This window comes from Lissotriton vulgaris, chromosome 4_1 (assembly GCF_964263255.1).
Source record: "Lissotriton vulgaris chromosome 4_1, aLisVul1.2, whole genome shotgun sequence".
Lineage (NCBI taxonomy): Eukaryota > Metazoa > Chordata > Amphibia > Caudata > Salamandridae > Lissotriton > Lissotriton vulgaris.
In genome coordinates, this window is record NC_141691.1 from 1,384,127,844 (window position 1) to 1,384,150,274 (window position 22,431).

General features: G+C 46.4%; 1 protein-coding gene across 1 annotated transcript in view; it reads right to left on the minus strand.

Annotated features, from left to right (window-relative positions):
* The window catches only part of ROCK1 (Rho associated coiled-coil containing protein kinase 1), a 2,273,505-nt gene that overhangs the window by 1,364,766 nt on the left and 886,308 nt on the right, over nt 1-22,431 (minus strand). Inside the window, exon 11 of the mRNA XM_086965620.1 lies at nt 15,751-15,817. Coding sequence (XP_086821746.1) covers nt 15,751-15,817 — 67 coding nt within the window. The remainder of the gene's footprint in view (nt 1-15,750; nt 15,818-22,431) is intronic.

Here is a 22,431-nt window from a genome sequence, read left to right on the forward strand (position 1 = left end):
TGGAGGAGGTCTTGTCACTTGAGAACTTCCACCGATGGGACCTTATCGGAATTTCGCTGCTGGGGGATTCTGGGTAGGGGACCACCTTTGTTCTTTTGCAGACTTACAACACCGTCATTCCCTCCACTCTTCCCAATTTTACAAGTACCTACAGCTACGGCATGCCCTCCAAACACACATTCCATCTCCCACATCCCTTACGGAATTCAGTCCCCTGGAGGCTCAAGTGATGATGGGGAACTTAGGTAGAAGGGGGGTGTTGCGGATTTACTGCTTCCTAGTAAACAATGGTCCGCTTCCCTGGACCTGCTGCGTGCCCGCTGGGAGGGGTGGCTGGGCCCCCTGGAGGATGCGGATTGAGGAGATGCCCTTATGGCTCCCAAGACCCTGACAACCTCCTCCAGGCTGCATCCAGTCCAACTCTACTACCTCCACATGGCATAACTCCCCCCTGCACACCTCTACAGTGCCCGAATGAGACCATCCCCGTCCTGCGCGCGATGCAACCTCGCTCCAGCAGACTTCTATCACATGATCTGACAGTGTCACGTACTTGCACCATTCTGGGCAGGGGTTGAGCTAGACCTCACACAGACCCTGGGTTGGGAGGTTCCCCATGACCAGTTACGCCTGATCCTGGGGGTGTTCGACGGCCTCGACTGCTACAGGGCTGATAAGCTAAATGCGACATCGCAGCGCTATGGGCTCAGGCCAAACCACCCACTGTGCGAAAATGGAGACAGGGTGTGGACTGGTGCGGAACTCAGGAGGAGCCCCTCTTTGAGGCCCCGGGCTGTTCCGAGCTTTTTGGTAAGATATTGGGCAAATGGTTCAACTTGCTGCCCTGAGGGACACGAACGAGGCCTATAAAACTGTTTGCCTGCTCGTGCTCTACTCATTTCCAGTGTGCTATAAGAATCTCGGTCATCCTTCCTACCAATGCAATTCACCTCTTTATCATGTCAGATTGTGCTGCCATTGTTTTTGTGATCGGCTTTCAAAATACCAATGATCGGCTTTCAAAATACCAATAAACTTAATTATCAAAGCAAAAAAATACAGCCAGTTTTCCTTAAAAGAAACTGGCTACATTTATAAAGAAAAATATATATTTATTTTCTTAATTTGAAAAGTTGGCAGGCCCTACCCCACAATTTTTTTTTTTTTTTAAACATTCCCAACAGGAAGTGGTCCCCTTTGTAACACCTTCGCAAATGTGAAAAACCCCAACTCGAGAGTCAGTAATTTTTTTATGTTTGTTACTAGAGTTCGGTCTCAAAACATTAAAGCATGCCCTAGCCGATGGCTATTTGGAAGGGATGCTCTAAACACACTCCGTCCAAATAGTGAAACATTATGCCTTTCTAATCAGTTATTGAATCACAAAATGGGTTTAGTACATACAAAAATAAACATTTAGCTAGCGCACACACACTGTGACTTAACGAAAAGCAGGCTTTGCAACTGCTACATGGATTTGTACATCTGCCCCCTGGTTACTAAATCGTTTTGCATGGGATCTGTAATCTGAAACAGTATAATGCTTACTTCAACAAATTTGTCAATGAGACATTTAGAAGGCAACCATACCACTTTTAAAACAGACTGTCACTGAATTAATTTCCTTAACTACAGAGTGCATCAACTGTATTACCTCTGTCAATAAACTCCCATCACTTAGCAAGGCAAGCAACTCCAAGATACTGATCTTACTGGTTTTAGTTTATTTGTCCAGGAGCACAAGTTACTACTTGTGTAACGATATATCTGTAAGAGACATTAGTTAGTGATAGACTCCTTACCTTAGGATATCCCCAGTCGTCAGACTGGATCCGGAAATTTTTCCTTGAATGACTTTACTTCATTTACATTAGCAATTTTTTTTTTCTGTTTGTATCTCCTCCTTGTGTGGCTCTATAACTTGTATATTTGCAATTTTTTTCTGTTTGTATCTTGTATGCAACGCATGTAATCCTAAGCCTTTATGTATCGCAACTGGTTCTTATGTAAAGCGCTCTGACACCTTCGGGTAATGTTAGCGCTATATAAAATAGCATTCAATAAAATAAAAATAAAAACTGGTGCATAAAACTAGGGTTCAGAAAGGGAGTCCCTTACCCTAGAAGTCAGTTCTCAGAACGGGGAGAATGGGTGGGGCGGAGAGGAATTCATAACTAATCTATGTCTATTACAGATATATCGTTAACAAATGTAAGTAACTTGTTTATCTGAATGAGATCGTTATGGATTCCTCACCTTAGAATAGATACCCTAGCAATACCAACCCCAGAGGTGGGTCTGCGAACCAAGTTCACACTAGAAAGTCCAGGAGAACTGAACGGTCAAAGAAGCCGTCTTGTCAGACTGGACTGTCTAGGCAGTAGTGCTTGGTAAACGTGTGCAATAAAACCCACGTAGCTGCCTAGCAGATGTCATTAAAGGGGACTCCACGTCCCAGAGCGTTAGAGGAAGCCAACGCTGTGGTGGAATGGGCACGCAAACCCACTGGACATTCTTTTTTCGCTAGGGAATGGCAGATTTGTATGCATAAAACGACCCATCGAGAGAGGATCTGTTCTTGCACGGGCCAACCTTTCTTGGCGCCCACATAGCCAACAAAGTGCTGGTCATCCACCCGGAATTTTTTTGTGTGATCCAGACAGAATGAAAGCGCACGTTTTGGATCCAGACAGTGGAGCCTCTCCTCTTTAGAGGGATGCGGAGGAGGAAAGAAGGTGGGCAAAATGATGGTTTGTCCTATGTGGAAAGAGGTAACCACTTAGGGAAGGAAAGAAGGCCTTATGCGAAGGACAACTTTGTCCGGATAAACAGCCAGGAAAGGAGGTTTGGATGAAAGAGCATGAATCTCCCTCACCCTACGAGCAGAGGTGATGGCAAGAAAAAAGGCAGTTTTAAGAGTTAAAAGTCTGAGAGGAAAGTTATGCAGTGGGTAATGCCCTTAAGGTAGCGATTTACAATGGGAGACTTGAAAAGAGAAGGCTGATGAATTAGACGAAGAAAGGCCGAAATGGCCGCAAGATAGCCTTTTAAAGTGCCCAGAGAGCAGAGCCCTGCTAGGCCAAATAAAGAATAAAGAGGAGAACCTCTGAATGGGGTGCAGAAAGGAGATCCACAGCTTTTTTTTTATAATCAATTTTATTGAGTTTTGAATGTAACAAGGGAAACAGCACCATTCAGAATTACATCTTAAAAGGCTAGACCAAGGCAAAAACACATCACATGGGCATAAAAGGATAGACACACAAAAGTCCAGTGTCCGCATATCCACCTCCAATTCAGAGATCTCAGCAATCCACATTGGTCTTCTAGCACTCCAACCCATTTGCCTCACATTCAGCAAAATTTCTTAGGACATCCCCGGCCACGTAAAGAGGCCGTTCCTGCGCGGCACACCAATCCACCCCCTTGCACCAATGTGGGTGCGATAGTGACAACCAGTGAGCAGCAATGTCTCTCTTGGCTACCACCAATGTTGAATTAAGGAACAGTTTCTCGGCCCTGTAGCCATCCAACCCCTCAGGGATGCCTAGGAGAACACGCATAGGATCAAGAGGAACCTCCCAGCCCAAGACCTCAGTGAGCTCTCCGGTTAAATCCTCCCAATACCCCTTTATCGCAGGACAAAGCCAAACCATGTGATAGAAATCTGCAGGAGAGTGGGGTCAGCGGGGACAGAGAGCTTCAGCCCGAAGCCCCACGCAATAGAGACACAGCGGTGTAAGATAGGCAGCGTGTAGGAAATATATTTGAACCAACCGAAGCCACGCTGAGACCACGATTGTTTTGGGGGATATCAGGGCGTCTCTTCAGTCAGCGTCCTCTAGCGTCCTCTAGCCAACCCTCCCTCTTGTCCCGGAGTTGGGAGGGGGAGTTGGGGGTGTTGTTGGTGATTTAACTATAGATGCGGCACCACAAGGGAGTATATCGGGTCAGCATACTCGACCAGCGCGTATGACGCAGTGAGGCCCGCCAGGCTTCGAGTACGCCGCGTGTCACCTCAGGGAGAGCCTGGGGAACAGCGTCGCCAAATAGCCTCCCCTGGTTAGAGGAGAAGGCCAAAGTGTGCAGTTCCAGGCGGTAAGCCGGGTCGGACCAGCCGCTGTTAAACCAATTGTGAACCGTAAGGAGCCTAGTTGCTAAGTAGTAGAGATAGAGGCTCGTCATCCCAAGATCCCATCAAAAGGCAGGATTCGGCATTGGGCCAGAGTCAGCCTGGGCCTCCGCACCCCATAAAAACTTGGTGGCCAGACCATCCACTTCACAAAACCAAGACCTAGCAAAGGAGAGGTGTGTATTTTGGAGCATATAAAGAACGCGAGGTAAAATCATCATTTTAAAAGATGCTATCCTCCCCAGAGGGTTTAGAGGCAGCGTACGCCATTTAAGGAGATCAGCACAGACCCGATCAACCAGGGGGTGAAGTTCGATAACCATGCGAGGTCAGGGCTACCCAGATCCACAAGTACTTTAGGAAGTGCTGTTGGAGGGGAATCGTCGAATGCCAATCAAAACACTCATGGGACAAGTGAAGAGGGACCAAAGCGGAATGGCCGGGTTGAGCCAGGGGGGGCGCTCAAAAAGTTCCAGTGCTCGGAGGCATCTGACCCGATTGGGCCGGGTCAGCCAGGAACAGCAGTACATCGCCTGCATAGAGCGCCAGAGCGATCCACAGCTTTTGCTGTGCACCATGTCACAAATTTGTTCCATCTACAGGCGTATACCATTTTAGTGGAGGGGCGCCTGGCTGCCAAGATAACATTACAGACTTCAGGAGGAAGGTTGAATGCTGTCAACTGTCGACGCTCAATCTCCACACAAGTTGGTGGAGGCTGAACAGGTTCAGGTGGAGGACCGTCCCCTGCTGCTGCGAGAGACGATCCTCCAGAAGGGGCAGTCTGATCGGAGGATCAATGGCCATGTGCAGAAGCTCGGGATACCAGACTCTTCGAACCCAGTCCGGAGCCACAAGAATGACTGGGTCCAGTCGCGCTTCATCTTCAGTACTCTGGGCAGAAGTGGTATAGGCAGAAAGGCGAACAGAAGACTGCAACTTCATTTTGGCGCCTTGCGAGTGCCGCCTTGGAAATTCCAACGCGCAGAATTGCTGAAATTGCGCGTTTTCTTCGGTGGCGAATTGATCTAACCAAGTCTCTCCCCACCGCTGAAAGAGACCTTGCACCACCTCAGAGTGAAGACGCCATTTGTGATCCATCGTGCACCAGCGGCTGAATATGTCCACCCTGGCGTTCAGAGAACCTGCCAGGTGTTGCACTACCAGGGACATGCCCTGATATTCCAGGGACGAAGTGCCTCCTGACACAGGGTCCACAACACCACCCGCCCTCTTTATTGCAGTACCACATGGCAGTGGTATTGTCCATGAACACCGGCACTACTTCCCTTTGACAGAAGGAAGGATTGTCTTCAGTGCAAGATTGATAGCCCGAAGCTCCAGAAGGGTGATGTGAAGCTTGGACTCCGCCAGAGACCAGAGGCCTCTGATCTCCGCCTCTCCCATGTGGCACCCCACCCCAGAAGTGATGCATCTGTCACCACTGTGAAATCTGGTTGGGGAAGGGAGAGGGATCTGCTGCTGACCCAATCCTGGCTTGTTAGCCACCACTGCAATTGTCCTGCAGTGCCCTCCGAGATCTGGACGCAATCGGAAAGATTCTCCTGATTCTGTGCCCACTGGAACTTTAGGTCCCACTGCAGAGCCCGCATATGCTATCTGGCATAGCACACCAGCAGGATGCAGGAGGCCTTGAGGCCCAGTAGCCTAAATATGAGACTGTTATTCCTATACTAAATGTGAATTTTGATGGTTAAATTTTGAGAGCGAAGCCTGAAAAGAAATTATGTTCTGACCATGGGGGGATTTTGATAAATTGTGATATCCAGTAGCCTCAGGTTCCAAAAGCACGATCCTCAAGGTTGAGGGGCATCCCGCACTTGCAGGTGGCCTAGTACACGTTGGAAAAACGGAGCGCAAAATTAGAATACGATTGAACGAGCACAAAAGTAACTACGTACCAGAAACACAAACTCTCCAGTGGCAGCACATTTTAATACCACGCAGTATAACAGTCAATTATGTTTTTGTATTCTTGAACAAACTCCAAGGATCCAAGGACATGACAATTCCAGACATCTCCTACAACGAGAAGTCCATTGGATATATTTTTTAGACTCTTAATCCAAAGGGACTCAATGAAAGAATGGATTTCAGCTGTTATCTTTGAACCACATACAGAACATAAGAATAATTGGGACTTTCTGTACCACACTTTTTAACCTAGCACCAGGTGGACAAACCTGAATACCATATGATGTAATGGTGATTCACATTGTGCACATTAACTAATATTTTGACATAATTTTGTTTGAATAAGGTATATGGTGATTTATGTGTGTATTCACCATGGCATTATTTCAGAATCATTGTTTCAAACAGATTTACAAACAAATCGATTGCACATTATTGCCATGTAAGTTCTTTATGCATTCCCATTGTATCCCACAATACTTTTTTTACTTATTCATTTTCAGGTCAGAACATATCATGATTCAAACATCACATGATTCATCCCACTTCACAACCACCAATTTCTCATTATATTTGTATTACATTTTTTATATTTTTCGATTTTCTGAGTTAAAAACTCTAGACGCTTTTATTTCACCGACACGTTTTTTAAGCTTTGCATTCCTTGAACTACACACTCTTCCATGTTCACTGTAGTTCAGTCGTGGCTTTATGGTATTCACTTCAGGGTATTTTACGCCGCTTCAAATCTCACAAGCGCCAACCTACATCCGCTGTACCTCGTTAGAGAACACCGTACCGATACACACTCGGGTAAGTGATTACGCTCAAAGAACGGAATGTATATATGTTACACACAGCACCATTACAATTTATTTCTTACCTGCACATGTTTTTTGCACACAGCACATGGTGTGACTTCTAAATCTTGACAAGCATCTTAAAGTCAAATCGGACGTAGATCACTGGCTTACTAAAGGTAAGAAGAGACCGGGGAAGAACCCGTTTTTCACCCTCGTAATACTCCATGAGAACTTTAAGTCTGTTTATTTTTTCATGCACACACAGCTGGCTCAACACGGACACCCCGATATTCTATTCTGAATTTTCTCAAATCGGACGTTCGCAATTTCACGTAAGCCATGCCATTGTTTATCTCCTTCAAAGGTATTAGACACAGATTGTTATAGTTTACTTTCTTTTTCTTGGACTTTACATAACGTTTTTAAATCACTCATGTCTCCAACTGAATACCAATAAGTCTGGAGTGCTGTTGGTGGTAGGGAACCATGATTGCTGGAGCGAGCTGTGGTTGGCAAGAGTTTGGGTAAGGCTCCTATCCCTAAGCCTGTAGTAAAGAACCTGGGGGTCTGGATGGACACCTCACTCAATTTTTAGACTCAGACTAAAAAGGTGGCGGGAATCTGTTTCGGTTTGTTGCGCGGGCTCAAACCTATCCTGTCCTTCTTCAATGCTACGACTAGGCAGATCATTATTCAGGCCTTGATTTTGTCTAGGTTGGATTATGCTTGCTCGCTGTATCTGGGAGCAAATAATTCTGAAATACAGAGGCTACAGAGTCCAGAACGCATCCGCAAGATCTCTTTTGGGCCTGCGCAGAACATCTGCAGTGACCAATGCCATCAGTCGCCTCCACTGGTTGCCTGTGGCCAGGCGAATTGAGTTTAAGGCACTGTGTATAGCCTATAAAATTCTGAAATTGCCATCCCCACAAATTGACGGATCTCCTTTTACCTTATATTCCCACGTGATCACTTCGATCCATGGGACAATGTCTGGTAGTGATCCTCCAGGTGAGAAAGGTACGCGCCGGCGGGCACTACTTTCGTAATAGAGCTGCCATTCTGTGGAACTCTTTGCCGGCCCACATTTGAGGACTCACTAATTATCTTCACTTTAGGAAGGCCATTAAAAAATTTTTTCCCTCCTTATAGGCCTCCTGTGTTTTTGTGCATGCTATTCTCTTGCTGCTTACCGCTGGGACAGCGGTTGCGCTCTATATATTTTTTTTACATTTTAACATTTTTTAACATTCAATTAAGTATTTTCATGTATCCGACAACGTGTCGCGCCATGTTTCCACCATTGTTCGTTCACCAAGTATTGTTCACCTTCAATCTCATTTCTCGTTTCATGACGTTGTCCACTTTTTGGTGATCTTTAGCACGTTGCACACAAATCCACACCAGCATTTCACCATGACCAAATTTAATAAAAACATCATGCTGCACGTTTTTTTGCTTGCATGCATGGTTCAAGATTTGATTCTTATACTGATTGATGACTGAGATTGGGGCACACACTATATCATATTGACTTTACGTTTCCTCTAAAATACAGATACCACGCCCCTGATAAAGGGCCAAAGCCCGAAAAGCATTGGGCCTTTGTAAATAATGATATTGGATGAAGAGTGATAAAAAAAAAATTTCATAATGATGGAATTATGAATATCTGCCATGAATACTATTGAGAAATTTCAATAAATTCAATTGAAAAAGAACTTTATTGACAAAGAGTTTTACTGAACTACTTTAATTCGAGTGCAAGTGAGGGACGCCCCTCAATCTTGAGAATCGCGCTTTTGGAGTCATTATTCTTCATCCCTACACTCAAGAGGATTTACCCACCTGCACCACCGACCTTTTTCCACTCTCAAGACATCTGAGATACATCAGAGTGCATCTGTCTATTTTACTTTCACCCGTAGCTTCAGGGTCATTCTGACTAAAACCTTGGGCAGAGGCTTAAAGATCGGAATTATAGCCCGAATATCTCGCACTCGCTGCTCGGGAGGATAAGCCCAAAACTGTGCATTGTCCAGAAAAACCCCGATGAAAATGAGCTTCTGAGAGGGAATCAGGTTTGACTTCGGCAAGTTGATGGTGAACCCAAGCGAATGCAGGAGCTCGGATGTAGTCTGGAGGTGGGCCCACCTTCAACAGCCAGTCGTCGAGATAGGGGAAGACTGGAAACCCTGATATGGGCATATGAGCTGCGACCACTGCCATCACATTTGTGAACACCCGAGGGGTGCTGGTAAGGCCAAAGGGGAGCATAGTAAACTGAAAGTGCTTGTACCTACCGTGAACCGCAGGTAAAGCAATGGGCCGGCAGCACGGGAATGTGAAAATAAGCTTCTTCCAAGTCCAACGCTACCATCCAGTCTCCAGGGTTGGGGGCAGACAGGACCTGAGCCAGTGGCAACATTGTAAACTTCTCCTTCCGAAGGAAGCGTTTGACGTTCCTGAGATCCAAGAAAGGACACAGGCCCTTGTCCTTGGGTACCAGAAAGCAGTGGGAATATCAACCACGACCTACTTCTGGGGCAGGAACGCGCTTGATGGCTCCCTGGGCCAAGAGAACCGTAACTTTCTGTTGGAGAAGGGCCTAGTGATCCTCCGACATGCAATGGAATTGAGGTGGCATGGATGAAGGGGTAGTCTCGAAGGGGAGGGAGTAGCCCCTTCGTACTGTCTTCAAAACCCACCTGTCTGTTGTGATATCGTGCCAGTGGTGGAGGTGAGGGCGAATCCTGCGCCCCACTGGCGAATAGTGGCCGTGAAAGGTCGAACTAGGAGGGTTTGGAGGCTGCTGCAGAGGGGGGACTAGTGGACTGACCCACCCGCTGGCCCCCGACCCACCGCAGTGGGACCCATGGCCCCGGCCGCACAGAAGCTGGACAGATTGCGCAGGCCGGTGGCTTTGGATAGAACGTGGCGGGGCACCCCTTCTGTAGCCACAAAAGGGGCGAAAAGCAGACTGCATTGGGCAGAAGGTGGAAGCGAGGCCGAAGGATCTGGCCGTAGCCCTGGAATCCTTAAAGCGCTCAAGTGCATGTCCAAAAGTGTTGCTGGGACATCACCCGAAAAGCCAGCGGACCTCAACTAGGCATAGCGTCTCAGTGCTACGGACGTGGAAATCGTCCTGCCTAGTGAGTTGGTGGTGTCTAGCCCACATCTTAGGGCAAACTTCGCTGAGTCTCTCCCTTCTGAAACTGCACGGGAGAGAACGGCCTGGGCCTCCTTCGAGCATTGTGGCAGCACCTGCCCCACAGAGTCTCACACTGAGTGGGAGTAAAACCCATGATGTAATCTAGAAAAGACATCTCTTTGTTAATTGGCAATAAAAATGTGCTATAATAATATGCTGAACTTCTGTCATTCAGTTCAGCGATCTATCTAAAATAGTACAATAAGTTATTGCCCCTTTTTACTTAATAGGTAGACATTCATGCACCATGTTGACTCGTAATTAGTTTGTTCAGGGGTTCATTATCACAGTTAAAAACCTATGCATTATTTGAACTGGATCAAGTTATCCTTATAAAATACTCAGTCAGACCATACAAAAGCCTAATCAAAAACTTCAATTAATTAATGTGTTTACATAGTCTAGATGTGCCGACTATTTATACGATAGTCCGCTATCTATGACTTGTGTTTTGAATAACAGTGCTTCTACGCCATCTATAAATCGTACATTTAGTCAGTTTTGATGCACACGATAGTCTGTCGTTTATCTTCAGTATGTAGAACGACAGTCCTACGCTGTCTATAGCTCGTCCATCCAGTTAGTTTCGATCTACATGATAGTCCGTCGTTTATCTTCAGTATGTGTAACAATAGTTTGTCAACGCTGTTCACAACCCGCCCCCATAGTTAGTCCGCATCTCAGGTACACCTATTCACGTCCTAATTGAATATTTAGTTCAATTGTGTGCAGTATAAAAAATGCGCAGGACTTTCATTCGTTGCAATCATCCTGAGAAGCCACAGAACTCCGCGCCTTGCTCTTCGATCGTTTGTGTCCGTGAAACAGCATATCCTGATAAGCGCAGTTCGATCTAGCTTACAATATCATATTTCGCGAAGGCAAAGCATTATGCTAAAATATTGACCCTCTGCCTCATTTTCTTTATTTCTTAGCTGCAGCATTGTACTGCCCTAAGGGGAGATCTTCGCATTAAGAAGGCTTCCTTGTTGACCAATTTCCGTGAATAAATTTTTAACTTCACGAGGTATGTTTCATGCCTTTCTAATTACGCTAGAAACCAGTATTAAATCTGTAATATTAAGGAGGTCGTTCTATTAATCCTTTACCTCCTCATTCATAGATTTCTATAAAACGATCTGAAGAGTGAGTGTTGAGCCCTATTAAACCAGATCAGGTACTTATTTAAAAGAAATCCTATACTTTGTGTAGTGCAAAGTTCTTGAACCCTGAGTCATATGTTAATTTTTGCCTCTAGGACCCTGACTGGCCTCAAAATAAACAGGAATCATTAATAAAGATCTTAAAACTTCGACGGCCTTTCCTTTTTTATTCAGGTAATAATGTGATCATCAGTAATTTAATAAATAAACTACATCCCTCTATTGGCTGTATCAATAATTACAGAATATCTAACCAATTGGTATTATTATTATTATTACCATCTTTCTTTGGCTATAGACTGAATTCAGATCAACATTAGATCCTTCAAATCATGCTAACTTTCTAATAATACCATATGATATGCCGTGAATGACTTTTTATGAGGTATTATCCCATATCAGCTGTTATGTAAACATGCGAATTAATAAAAATTCCGCCTATAATCTCTCTCTTTATGTAGCAACAAAAGCGCCACTGCCATTAATTTGAAGCAACTACCCACAGCTTTATGATAGTTTTTGACTAATCATTAGGTAAATAATTATTAATTTGACTATCTAATCAGTTTGTAATACCTAATATTCAATCGATAATAATAGAATTGTGGCGTTTTGTTTCAGCTTCTCATCCTGAATTCTGTTGCATAAAGGACAAGACTGCATTTGATGATTTCTTTACTTCTCGGTGCCTTTGTTAAAATTGTGTAAGTATATTCTGGAGATTGTTTTCCTCCCTTGGCGCCTTTGGAAAACAAAAAAAATAAAAATGTGTAAATATATCTTACACATTACGCGTAATTCTCCATTAACTATCATGAATTTGAACTCACGAGTCACCTTATGCATCTCCATGTCCCCTGGTCCAGTTATGTTTGAAATACACAAAGAAGTGAAAGCCCATATTGAGGGCAAAAATTATAAATGTATATTTGTTTGATACAATGAAGGTGTTGTAATTTGTAGGTCCAATCTGTTAATGATGATATAATTTGTTTAAGTTATGAAATCTTTTTTGAAATATATTGTAGAGTATTATTATTTTTAAAGTTTGGTTTTTTCCCCCATTTTTTTCATCCATTGTACAGGATACACGTGGCTACTCCAGAAGAAGGCGCTGGTCGCCGAAACGCGCGTAGAGATTTAATCTGTTAATGCCACTTTTTTAATATGTCTTTTTACTTGATGTTTGAGAATTAATTTGTTGATGCTATTTTCTTAATATGTTTTTGCACTTAATATTTTAAATTTTATATTGAATGTGTTTTGTTGATATTTTGCTGATTGTTTTAATTTTTCCTTTGAAAATATATGATTTGAATTTTTGTCTGTGTCCCTTTTTAATTTGATAAATAATAATAAACTGATTTTAGACCTACTTACATCCCTTCTCTTTTGTTTAGTTTATTGAAACAGAACTAGTCTGTAGTTTAAGTGCCTTGGTTGTTACTTTTCACTCTGTTTATCCCTGACCTAGGACTTGTAGTATCTATTTGTTCAGGGGGTCCTTGATACTTTCACATAAAGGGGACGGCCTAAAAGACATGCGATGTTCACGGAGTACAGTCCTAAGGTGGAGGAAGACAACATCTTCCCAAGCGCCTTGAGAGGTACTGTGACCTGTGAATACTCTGGCAGCCTGCTCAGCAACCCCAAATATTTGATGCCTAATCTCTACTGATGACGGATAATGATCTAGAAACACGTGTATAGAGATGGCCAGTACAACTTTGTAATTACTCAAGACAATCCTGCAAGCACACAAGCTTGGTGAACTGCATTGACCACAATGCTCAGGGGCGACCCGCTGGGAGATGAAGCAGTGTGATCTCACATTGGTTTCCTGTTTAAAAGGCTCCCTCAAGCCGGTTGAGCGGACGAGCTCGTGGAGAGGCACCTGCGCGCCTTGAGAGGTACTGTGACCTGAGAATACTTTGACAGCCTGCACAGCAACCCCAAATATTTGATGCCTAATCTCTACTGACGACGGATAATGATCCAGAAACACGTGTATAGAGATAGCCAGTGCAACGTTGTAATTACTCCAGACAATCCTGCAAGCACAAACGCTTGGTGAACTGCATTGACCACAATGCTCAGGGGCGACCCGCTGGGAGGTGAAGCAGTGTGATTCCCACATTGGTTTCCCATCTTCCCAAGGTGGTCCAGCTTCTTGGATTCCCTATCAGGTGGTGCGGTAGGGAATGTGCTGTTGGAAGTCAATGCTTGGACCACCAAGCTCTCAGGGGTGGGATGTTGGGAGAGGAAAATGGGGTCGCCCAGGGTTGGGCGGTGGCATCGGGCAATCATCCTGTGTTGGGCTTGGACCAAGTGCCCAAAAGGATGCCTTTAAGGGCCTCATTTAACGGCTGCAGGGTCTCCGAAAGGCTGCTGCCGACTGAAGTACCTCTGTCAGAAGGTTAGTCCTGACCGCCACCGTAGGAAACTCTAGGTTTAGGGCCTCGGCCGCCCTATGCAACACCACTGCATAAGATGCTCCCTCCTACGTAGCCATGGGTAGGGGGAGATAGCATGCCAAGGTCTGGGGAGGTGTCCAGATCACTGGCTTCACCCAACTCCTCTCTCCATTCCATTCCTCTAACTGGTCTGCCAAAGGGTCCACAGACCCCTCCCAGTCCTCCTCACCCTCCTCTAGTAGCCATTAGGAGCGATAGGGAACACCTGGAGAGAACAATGTTACAAAAGTACTGTTCGGCTCCGGTCCGGACGTCTGTTGATACCGATCCGGCTCCATATCGAGGGGGAGGCTGGGGTCAACGTCGGCTGGGGGCACAACCGGCATCTGAGGGGGCAGAGATGTGGCCATTGGATTCGGTGACAGAGGTGGTGTCACAGGTTGTCCGGCGCCGATCCAGACCTGGATCCCTGAACCTGGGGCCCCTGTGGCGCCAAAGCTGCCGGCATCGAAAGTCTAGAGCCCCCAGCCAAGTCTGCGGCCTCGAAGGCGCGCCAGCGGAGTCCAGCTGCCCAAAGATGGAATGGAGGGCTTCATAAAAGCTTCGAAGTTGGGCTGGGGTTGCAACGGCTCCCGGGAAGGCTGGAGTCAGCCCAACAGGCTCCGCGGGCGAAGCCGGACGACTACCTACTGCTTCCCAGCGTAGCCCGACGGCCAAGGAGAACACGAAGGGCGATGGTGCTTCTTCGCCTTCTTCTTGTGCTTCGACTTCCCCGAAGAGGAAGACTTTGAGAAAGAGTGATGGCGACTACTCTGCGACCGGTCCAGAGACCTCCCTCTCAACCAAGACCTCGAACGGTGTGGAGCGGACTGCCGGGCCTTGAGAAGCTTACGGGACTGCTCCCGCAAAGACTTCAGGTTCATGGCTCAGCAGTCGGAGAATGACTACAGGTCGTAGGTCATGCTCCAAACACCAAATGCACACAAGGTGTGGGTCTTTAACAGACAGAAGTGTGTGACAAGAGTCACAAGCCTTGAAGCCGGTTCGAGGGAGGGACATCCCTGCGAGCACCAGGAGTCTAATGACTCTACAAGATGTTGACAAAAGTCGTAAAAAGAGTCAAAAAGTGACTCGCAATATCGCTCTCTGCGGATCTGTGCTGGTGGGCACGGAAAAAGAAAGAACTGATGTCAGCAGCGTGCAGATACTGTGACGTCATTCCGGCGACCACAACCCCAATGACTAATGCGGAGTGGACCGATGCCACCCACCGAAGCGCAGGGGTACTGCTGAAAAAAAAATTCTCCGGATCCAGTCTGACGCCTGGGGGTAATTCTAAGGTGAGGAATCCATACTAATTGCCTCTTTCAGATCTTACGCAGGATCTTGGAGTCTCAGGACACCCTCCTTTGATAAACTTTGTAGTGTCCATCCAACATCAGATCATCATGGCCATGCATATCACTTAGTTTGGTCATCTGCCCAACCCTTGCAACATTGTCTCTTTTCAAGATGAAGGTGCCACCTCAGTCACAGGCGTATTCCCTGGAATCAGGTTTTACCATGGGTCATGTGCAGTCTAAAGGCTCGAAGTACATTGGTCTATTCTCTGTACCTCGAAGGCCCACTGCTTCCCAAGCTAAGCATCACAACCAGGAAACACAATCAGGCCTGTCTTGATGTCACTGAACTGGGCCTTCAAAAGGTGAACACCACACCCTAGAAACTGCTAATCAACTCTGGGAGTACGCCGCCACTTCCAGAAACTGGCAGCTGACATTGCATCATCACAACACACCGAGGACAACAAAACATGACCACATGAATGGAGGGGAGACGGATGCTCACAAGAAGAACCTAGCTTTTTTGTGAAAAAATGTCCTCCTTCAAAAATACTACAGTAAAAAACATGCATACAATAGGCTTTTAGTGATGCTGAGGGATCAAAGTACTTATGCAAACCGTTTAGACATCTATAGCAATTGTATCACTTGAATTGCTACTCCAAAAATAATAGTTAATGTACGAGTGCCACAGTCGTAGTCCAACATTTTTGATCACACAAAGCTATCCCAAGCCCTTTTTTACATACCAGAATTTTTTCAACTTTTGAACCACTTCTGTTGTCATCTTGACTTGTCCCGTCAACAAATAAATACCTATAGGAGAAAAATATAGATTAACAAAACTAAAAATGTGATTAAAACTTTCTAAAATAATATAAGTAAAAAATTAACATTCTTACTGTCCTTTACATTTGGCCTCTTATACAGGACATTCCTGTATAGCTGCTATTTATAGAATGCTTTATCCATCTCATTAATGGCTAATAATCTCATGCAAGCTTAAATATATCGCTGACCGTAAAATAAGTATACAGTCAGTCAAAATTACTTTATTTGGTTATCATTAAAAACCATAAAAGCATGTTACATAAAATCATCCTTGATTAAAATATAATCACAGATCCACATATTCATATGTTATTATGAAATGCAAAAAATATAAAATCATTTCATATACAAAAGGCCAAAAATACATGAACTCCAGTCACATATACCTGCTTCACTCACCATTTCCTTTTTTTCCTTGCTCTAACTGCTGCTACTAGAAAGCTAGCAATGCTGAAAATTTCCCAAGGGCTACTCCTCATCTGCAGGTATAAAAGAGCTGGTCTAGCCTGCAGAAAGCCTTTGTTCTTTAAAATTGTTAGGATAGAACGCCTGTGCATAGACAGATAAAAATCACAGAACAGGACAAAATGCCTGCCTTGGGAAACAATCGGATGAGCAGGGACTCCAGTTGTAAATCTTAGCCCAGCCTAAAGGGTCAGCCAACAAAAAATGTAAATAATGAAACCTAAATCTTGTCAAAAGAAAAGCGGTGTTGGGGCTTGGTGACAATATCGAGGTAAGGCTCCATAGAATAAGAGGTTTTAAGGAGCTGGTGGGCACGGACAGTAGGTTTCAATAATTCCGAGGCCTCCCTTTCTAGTGATGCTATGCGAAGAAATGATGTCTTGGCCCACCCAAGATCTTTTTTACATATATTTTCTGGGTTGTCAAACAAGGTTGGGTGACCCAAAGTATAAAACCAGATGCACTCCTCGACGCGCAGCGCACGCGCTGGAGGAGTCTAGAGAATGTAAGGCCACGCTGTTAGCGGAACGCCTGGTAAAGGGTTCCACATTGTATTAGAACATCTGTGATAATCGTGCTTACATTTCTGTTGCACTCTAATTAGTGCCCCACGGAACGCCTGGCAAAGGGTTCCTAGCATATTTTCCACTCATTGACATCGCCGCCTTTAAAATGACTTCTACTTTTAAAAATGTTATTTGTTTACTGCGCACACTGCATTTTGCTCTCCACATCTTCTGACAGTGTGCCCCGGTCCACCTCGGATTGTACCGTTTGCGTGGAGGGCATCTTGGATTTAGCCTTTCCCTCGTCGGAATTAGCAGTGACTTTACGCTTACCCATAGTCAGCTGCAGATGAAAGATGTCTGGCCCTGCCCTGGTCTGTCACGGTCAGCTAATAAGCGCCTCCTGAAGCGAACAGGAAGATTTGGCGGCGTCCTCGCCGCGATGTAGGCTGGGGGATGTAGTTCCAGCCCTCGCACTTCAAACAGTTGACGTGGTCAATGAGAATTTGCGGTCCCCCCGCGGAAACAAGAAGGCAGCTGGTCTTCTAAAACGGGCTCTTGACGGGGATAGTCAGGGCGATGCTCTGTCCTTACAAGCTGGCTCCAAGGCTAATCCCTGGCTTGAGCTCAGTTCCACACCTTTCCGAGGCCTGTTGGTAGTGGGAGCTGTTGCAGCCAGCCCTCCGCCTGTACCATTACTCGTAGCGTGTCCCTGGCTGTGCTTATGGCTCTGCGTGTTGTGCTTCTCCTCCCAGCTTCTGTTTGCACAGGGCTTATTCTGTTATATCCCCCAATATGCTTCTCAGCCTGCTGGGGTATCCTGCTGATGCTCCCAGAGCTCCACGTACCCTGGCGTGTTGCACACAGTTCATTAGCCTCTACCGGCCCCTAGCAGAGCCATGTAATAAGCTCCTCTGTGCCCCAGGGTGCTCAGACAGCGATGCGTAGGCTGCAGACTGGGACACTGCGGGGGCACCCTCCACTCCAGCAGTGAAAGAAGTGGGTGGGAACAGCAGGGCACGGCATGCCCCTACTTCTCTCATTTAACAGATTCCGTTCCCCTACTTTTTTAGTTTAAACGTGCGTCCCAGGACGCCAGAAATAGCCACGATCTATAGACAAGGATTGGCGTTCGTGGCCGTTAGGGGGGGCGGGACAGTCAGAGAAGGAAAAGGACTGTTTCCACGTCTCCTGCTATGCTTCTGGCAGACTCTTCCCCCCAGCTCGACTCTGTCGATTGCCTAAAGTTTCAGCCAGCCCCCCCCCCCCCCCCCCCCCCCCCCCGAAATTTGACTCTAGTTGCGCCTCTGCTCTGCCTCCCCCTCTTTCGGTCTTGCTCCTCCTCACTTACTGACTTCAAACAACAGTTATTACTCCCTCTTTCATCTCCTTTCCTTTAGTTGTTTCTCCGTGAAATGGATCCAAAAAAATTACTCTGGAAATGTCGTCTTTTTGGGCCATTTTTCTATTCTAAAGTGTAGCCTTGGAAAGGAGAGAAAATAAAGGTTCAAAATGTGGAAAATAACCTATACAATAATAAAAAAACGATATAGTGGGCTAGAAATCTCTCCTGTGGAAAGGAGCGTGGTCAGTGTACTGAGCGTCAAGAGCAGTCTGTTTCATGAACAACAAAGGAAAACTCTACCGATCTGTAAGTAACACCTTGTTATGGGGATGAGGGAGGAGTGTACATTGAGAGGACATAACTGTAGGAAGGTAGCTCCTGACTATGGTTGCCCCCAACTTTTTGCCTTGTGTTTTAGCTGGTTTTTGACATAGTTGGCCTGGGACCCTGCCAATCAGGACCCCAGGCCTACTGCTCTCTCTGTAAAATGGATTCCATGTACCTTAGGTACATATCCAATTGGTACTGGGCCACCTTATCAGACCCTGTAACTAAGGGCATAGGTGTACCCAGGGGCTGCAGCATGTATTATGCCACCCCTGGCTGGCCATCAAAATCTGACAACTGGCTGCACGACAGCTGGGGCAAAGTGGTGTAATCACCCTTTGCTGTAGATATAGCATACCTATATCTAACCCTAAAATAGACACATGTATTCCTATCAGTCACTCCTATGGCAGGCCTTAACAATCCTGAAGGCAGAGTGCTTGGAATCATGTGAGATGGTGCTCTGGCATGAGCTGAGCCCGTCTGCAGCTGGCGGAACCAAGTCCTAATAGCTGTTCTATGATAACGCGTACCATATACTCTTAAGTGCATAATAATCCTCGCGGTTATATGCCAACTCTAGTATCGCATTATCAAAACATGTCGAGTAAGGTGTCATACGAATTGGAATACTAACCCCTCGCCAATTCTGGGGACGGGGTTAGCATTCCACCCTTCTAGAGAGACACGACATGTATGTAACTGTGAACCCCAGTTAAAGTTAACTCAAGCCTCAGCATCACAAAATGGATGCTGCCACCACAGACACAAGTCTGACCTCCTGCTGCTGGGAGTCCTTCCAGCGAGGGAGGCTTGGACAAAGGGTTTCCTGTCAGGGGCGGTGCTAGCACCGACCCAGACAGGGTTTTGTGTATCCTAGGTAGGCAGGGCTGAATAGGAAGGTGACTGCAAGTGGCACCCAGGTGCTCACTGTGCATCTGCCAGTTTGAACCAGTTCCAGGGGCACACCAGCCCCTGAGCTGGGGAAAGTCCGGCATGGGAGAGGGGTGTAACCACCCCCCTTCCTGGTCCCACCCATGGGCAGGACCTAGTCCCGTACCAGCCCCTTTCTTTAGTATAAAGGTGGGAGCGGGGACCCTTCCAAATTAGATCATCTTTGAATCCTGAAACTACTTTCTACGAAAGGAACTCAAGACTTCTTCTCAAGATTTCTCCCTCGTGACTAAGGAGTAGTCACCCTGCATCTGCGGGCACCAACTAAGAACACTGCGGTTTGCTGCACGTCCTTCCTCAAGAATCCGACCGACCAGCACGACGAGACCCGGCTTCCCTGGCACCTCTGACCTCTACCTACATCGTCAGCTCAGCTGAGATCCGTGGGTGTGACGAGACCTCGAGGGACCGGCCATCTTCAGAACTGCACGACGCTTATCCAGCACGACTGCTGAGGGATCCTCGAGTGAGTGCTTTGGGGTGTGAGAAGCCCTAACCCTGAGCAGCTCCAGCACCGAAGTCCAGCCCCCCAGCATCCACGAGATCTGCGTGGGGCCCTTCTGCTCTTTGCTGCTCACCGCGTTGTCCGGCTACTTGCCTGCTGGCTTGTAGCCCTCTTGACGACGCACCACGACGACAACACCGCTGGTCTGGTTGCTCCAGACTGGCCCTTGCTCCCCTCCAACAGAGGAGCACCCCGGACCCTCTTGGTCCACTCCAGACGCCATTTTGAGTCCACCGCGTGGGCTTGCATTTGCCAAGACTTGTTGCCCCAATCCTGGGTCCAGCGACGTCGACAGCAGATACCATCGTGGGACAGCTCGCACCTCCATCCTGGTCGCCGACAACGCCTCCTGGTCGTTGAGACTGCAGAGCCCAGCGTCGCCCACTCACCTGGTCGAGGTGACTTCGTCCGGTGCCATCCTGGTGCCCATCTAATCACTGGCTAGTGATTCAGAACTTTGTCCCCTCTGCTTACAGGTGTCTTCCATCTTCGATCCAGGCTTGGATCACTTCGAACTTCATCACTGGTCGCCTGCCAGCAACTTCTTCTTTCAGGCTCCATAGACTGCAACGAGGATTCCCGACGTCTTTTCAGACCTATGCATCCGCAGCCCCTGGGCTAGGTAAACTCAGCACTTCGGTGCTCCAGCATAGCTTAACTATCCAAAGGTCCAGATCCTTTTTCGTTTCAGCTCTACCTAGTCGGATTCGTCCGATAACACTACCTTTACGAAATCTAGCATCCATAGACTTTGTCCCGCATCCCGCGTGGGAGTGCACACTCTGCACCCGATCTCCCTAGGCCTCCTGCTAGTAATCTGAATGTTCAGTATTCCAGTCCTAGCGGTCCGAAAGCCTATTAGAGTAGTACTTACCTGCTAGTAATTTCGCATTCCACTTTTAGAGTATATGGTTTTTCGTGCCCCTCGGGCATTTGTGTAAATTGTGCGATTTTCAGTATTTCTTTAAGAGCTTTGTATTGTGCTTAGCGCCCTGTCCTCATAAAGAGTCCAGGGCTGTTGTGTCCTAAATAAATATACTTTTATTTTCATAACAACTTGTGTGGTGTCCTTTCACTTGGTGTTCAAAGGGTATATGTGATGGTATAACAGCTGGCTTAACACGCCCTCTAGAGTTTAGCCCAAAGACTGCTCTTGTCCATGCTACTAGGATAGCTGGTCTAACGGTTGACTTACAACCAATCAACAATAAGGGTCGTTTGGAATGATACACAGTGATCACTAGAATAGTGAGCACTACATATCAGGCCAACTTCTCACAATAACGTGCACGAACACAGGCTGCACATATAAACATACCTTCAGACTGCTCCGTCTTGCTGCAGGCCTCAAAGGGTTAGAATACCCTGCTACGAAACATGCTAAATCTTTGAGGCACACGCATGCTGGACTGTGCAGAGCAGCTCTTGTGCCTTTTAGTCCTGCACTGCCCCCACCGCTGTTTGCACTTCCAGTCAAAGAGGGGCTATTGTCTTCTGGGGGGTGTAAGATGCTGCCAGAGTAGGGTTACCACATCTTAGGACCCCATAGCTGGGAGATTTTGCAAAAATAGAGGAAGGCCCACAATTCTACAATAGCGAATTGGCATAGAATGACAGCCCTCAGCAGCACAGAAAACGCACTGAGAAGACATATAACGTAATTTTTAAAACCAGCATCATGCCTGTTCATTAAATTACTTACTTTTAAAAGATGCAAACTAACCCTGCTCTGGAACCCCCAAAAAAGTGAGTCTCTATTTTTACAGTTGACTCACTCTAAAAACCCGGACATGAGCCAAATTTGCTGAAATCTACGGTGACAGCTGTTGAAAAACCGAGACTGTCCCAGCAAATCCGGGACACCTGGTCAGCCTATGCCAGGGCCAGAGAGCCTTCATTCCACAGCGCAGTCCTGCTATAGTTGGGACCCACACATACACGCTGTTGTTCCTAGCGGCATAGATACTGACATCAGGGAAGGCTTGCATGACCATCAGGCATGGTCGCGTTCCTGCCTGCTCTCACATTATGCACTATCTAGGGGATTAATTAGATTGCCACACAGGAGACAGTGCTGAGGAACGGCCTGTCAGGTCCTTTTCAGAATTGTAATTGTAGATGCATTTATATAGCGCTTCCTACTCCCGACGAGTGTGGCAATCAGTCGTAAAGGGGATTCAGCAGCATTACGCCTCCTTGCATCATCTTATACCTCTTTTACTGTTCCGATCCCCAAAAACAAGCCTTTCTAAACCTTTCCCTCTGACTCTTCCCACTACACCTCCCTTTTACTCATTCCAAGCTCCAAAACAAAAAAAGATTTCTAAATCTTTTCCTCTTCCATCCCTCCACTATCCTTTTCAATCCAAATAACAGACTAACATATCCACCACTCAAATTCATTTCATTTTTCACTATACTAATTCACCACTAATTCTTTATTGGTTCTGGAGTAGCATGCTACTTGCCGAAAAAGTGCTTCAACACCCCATCAGGG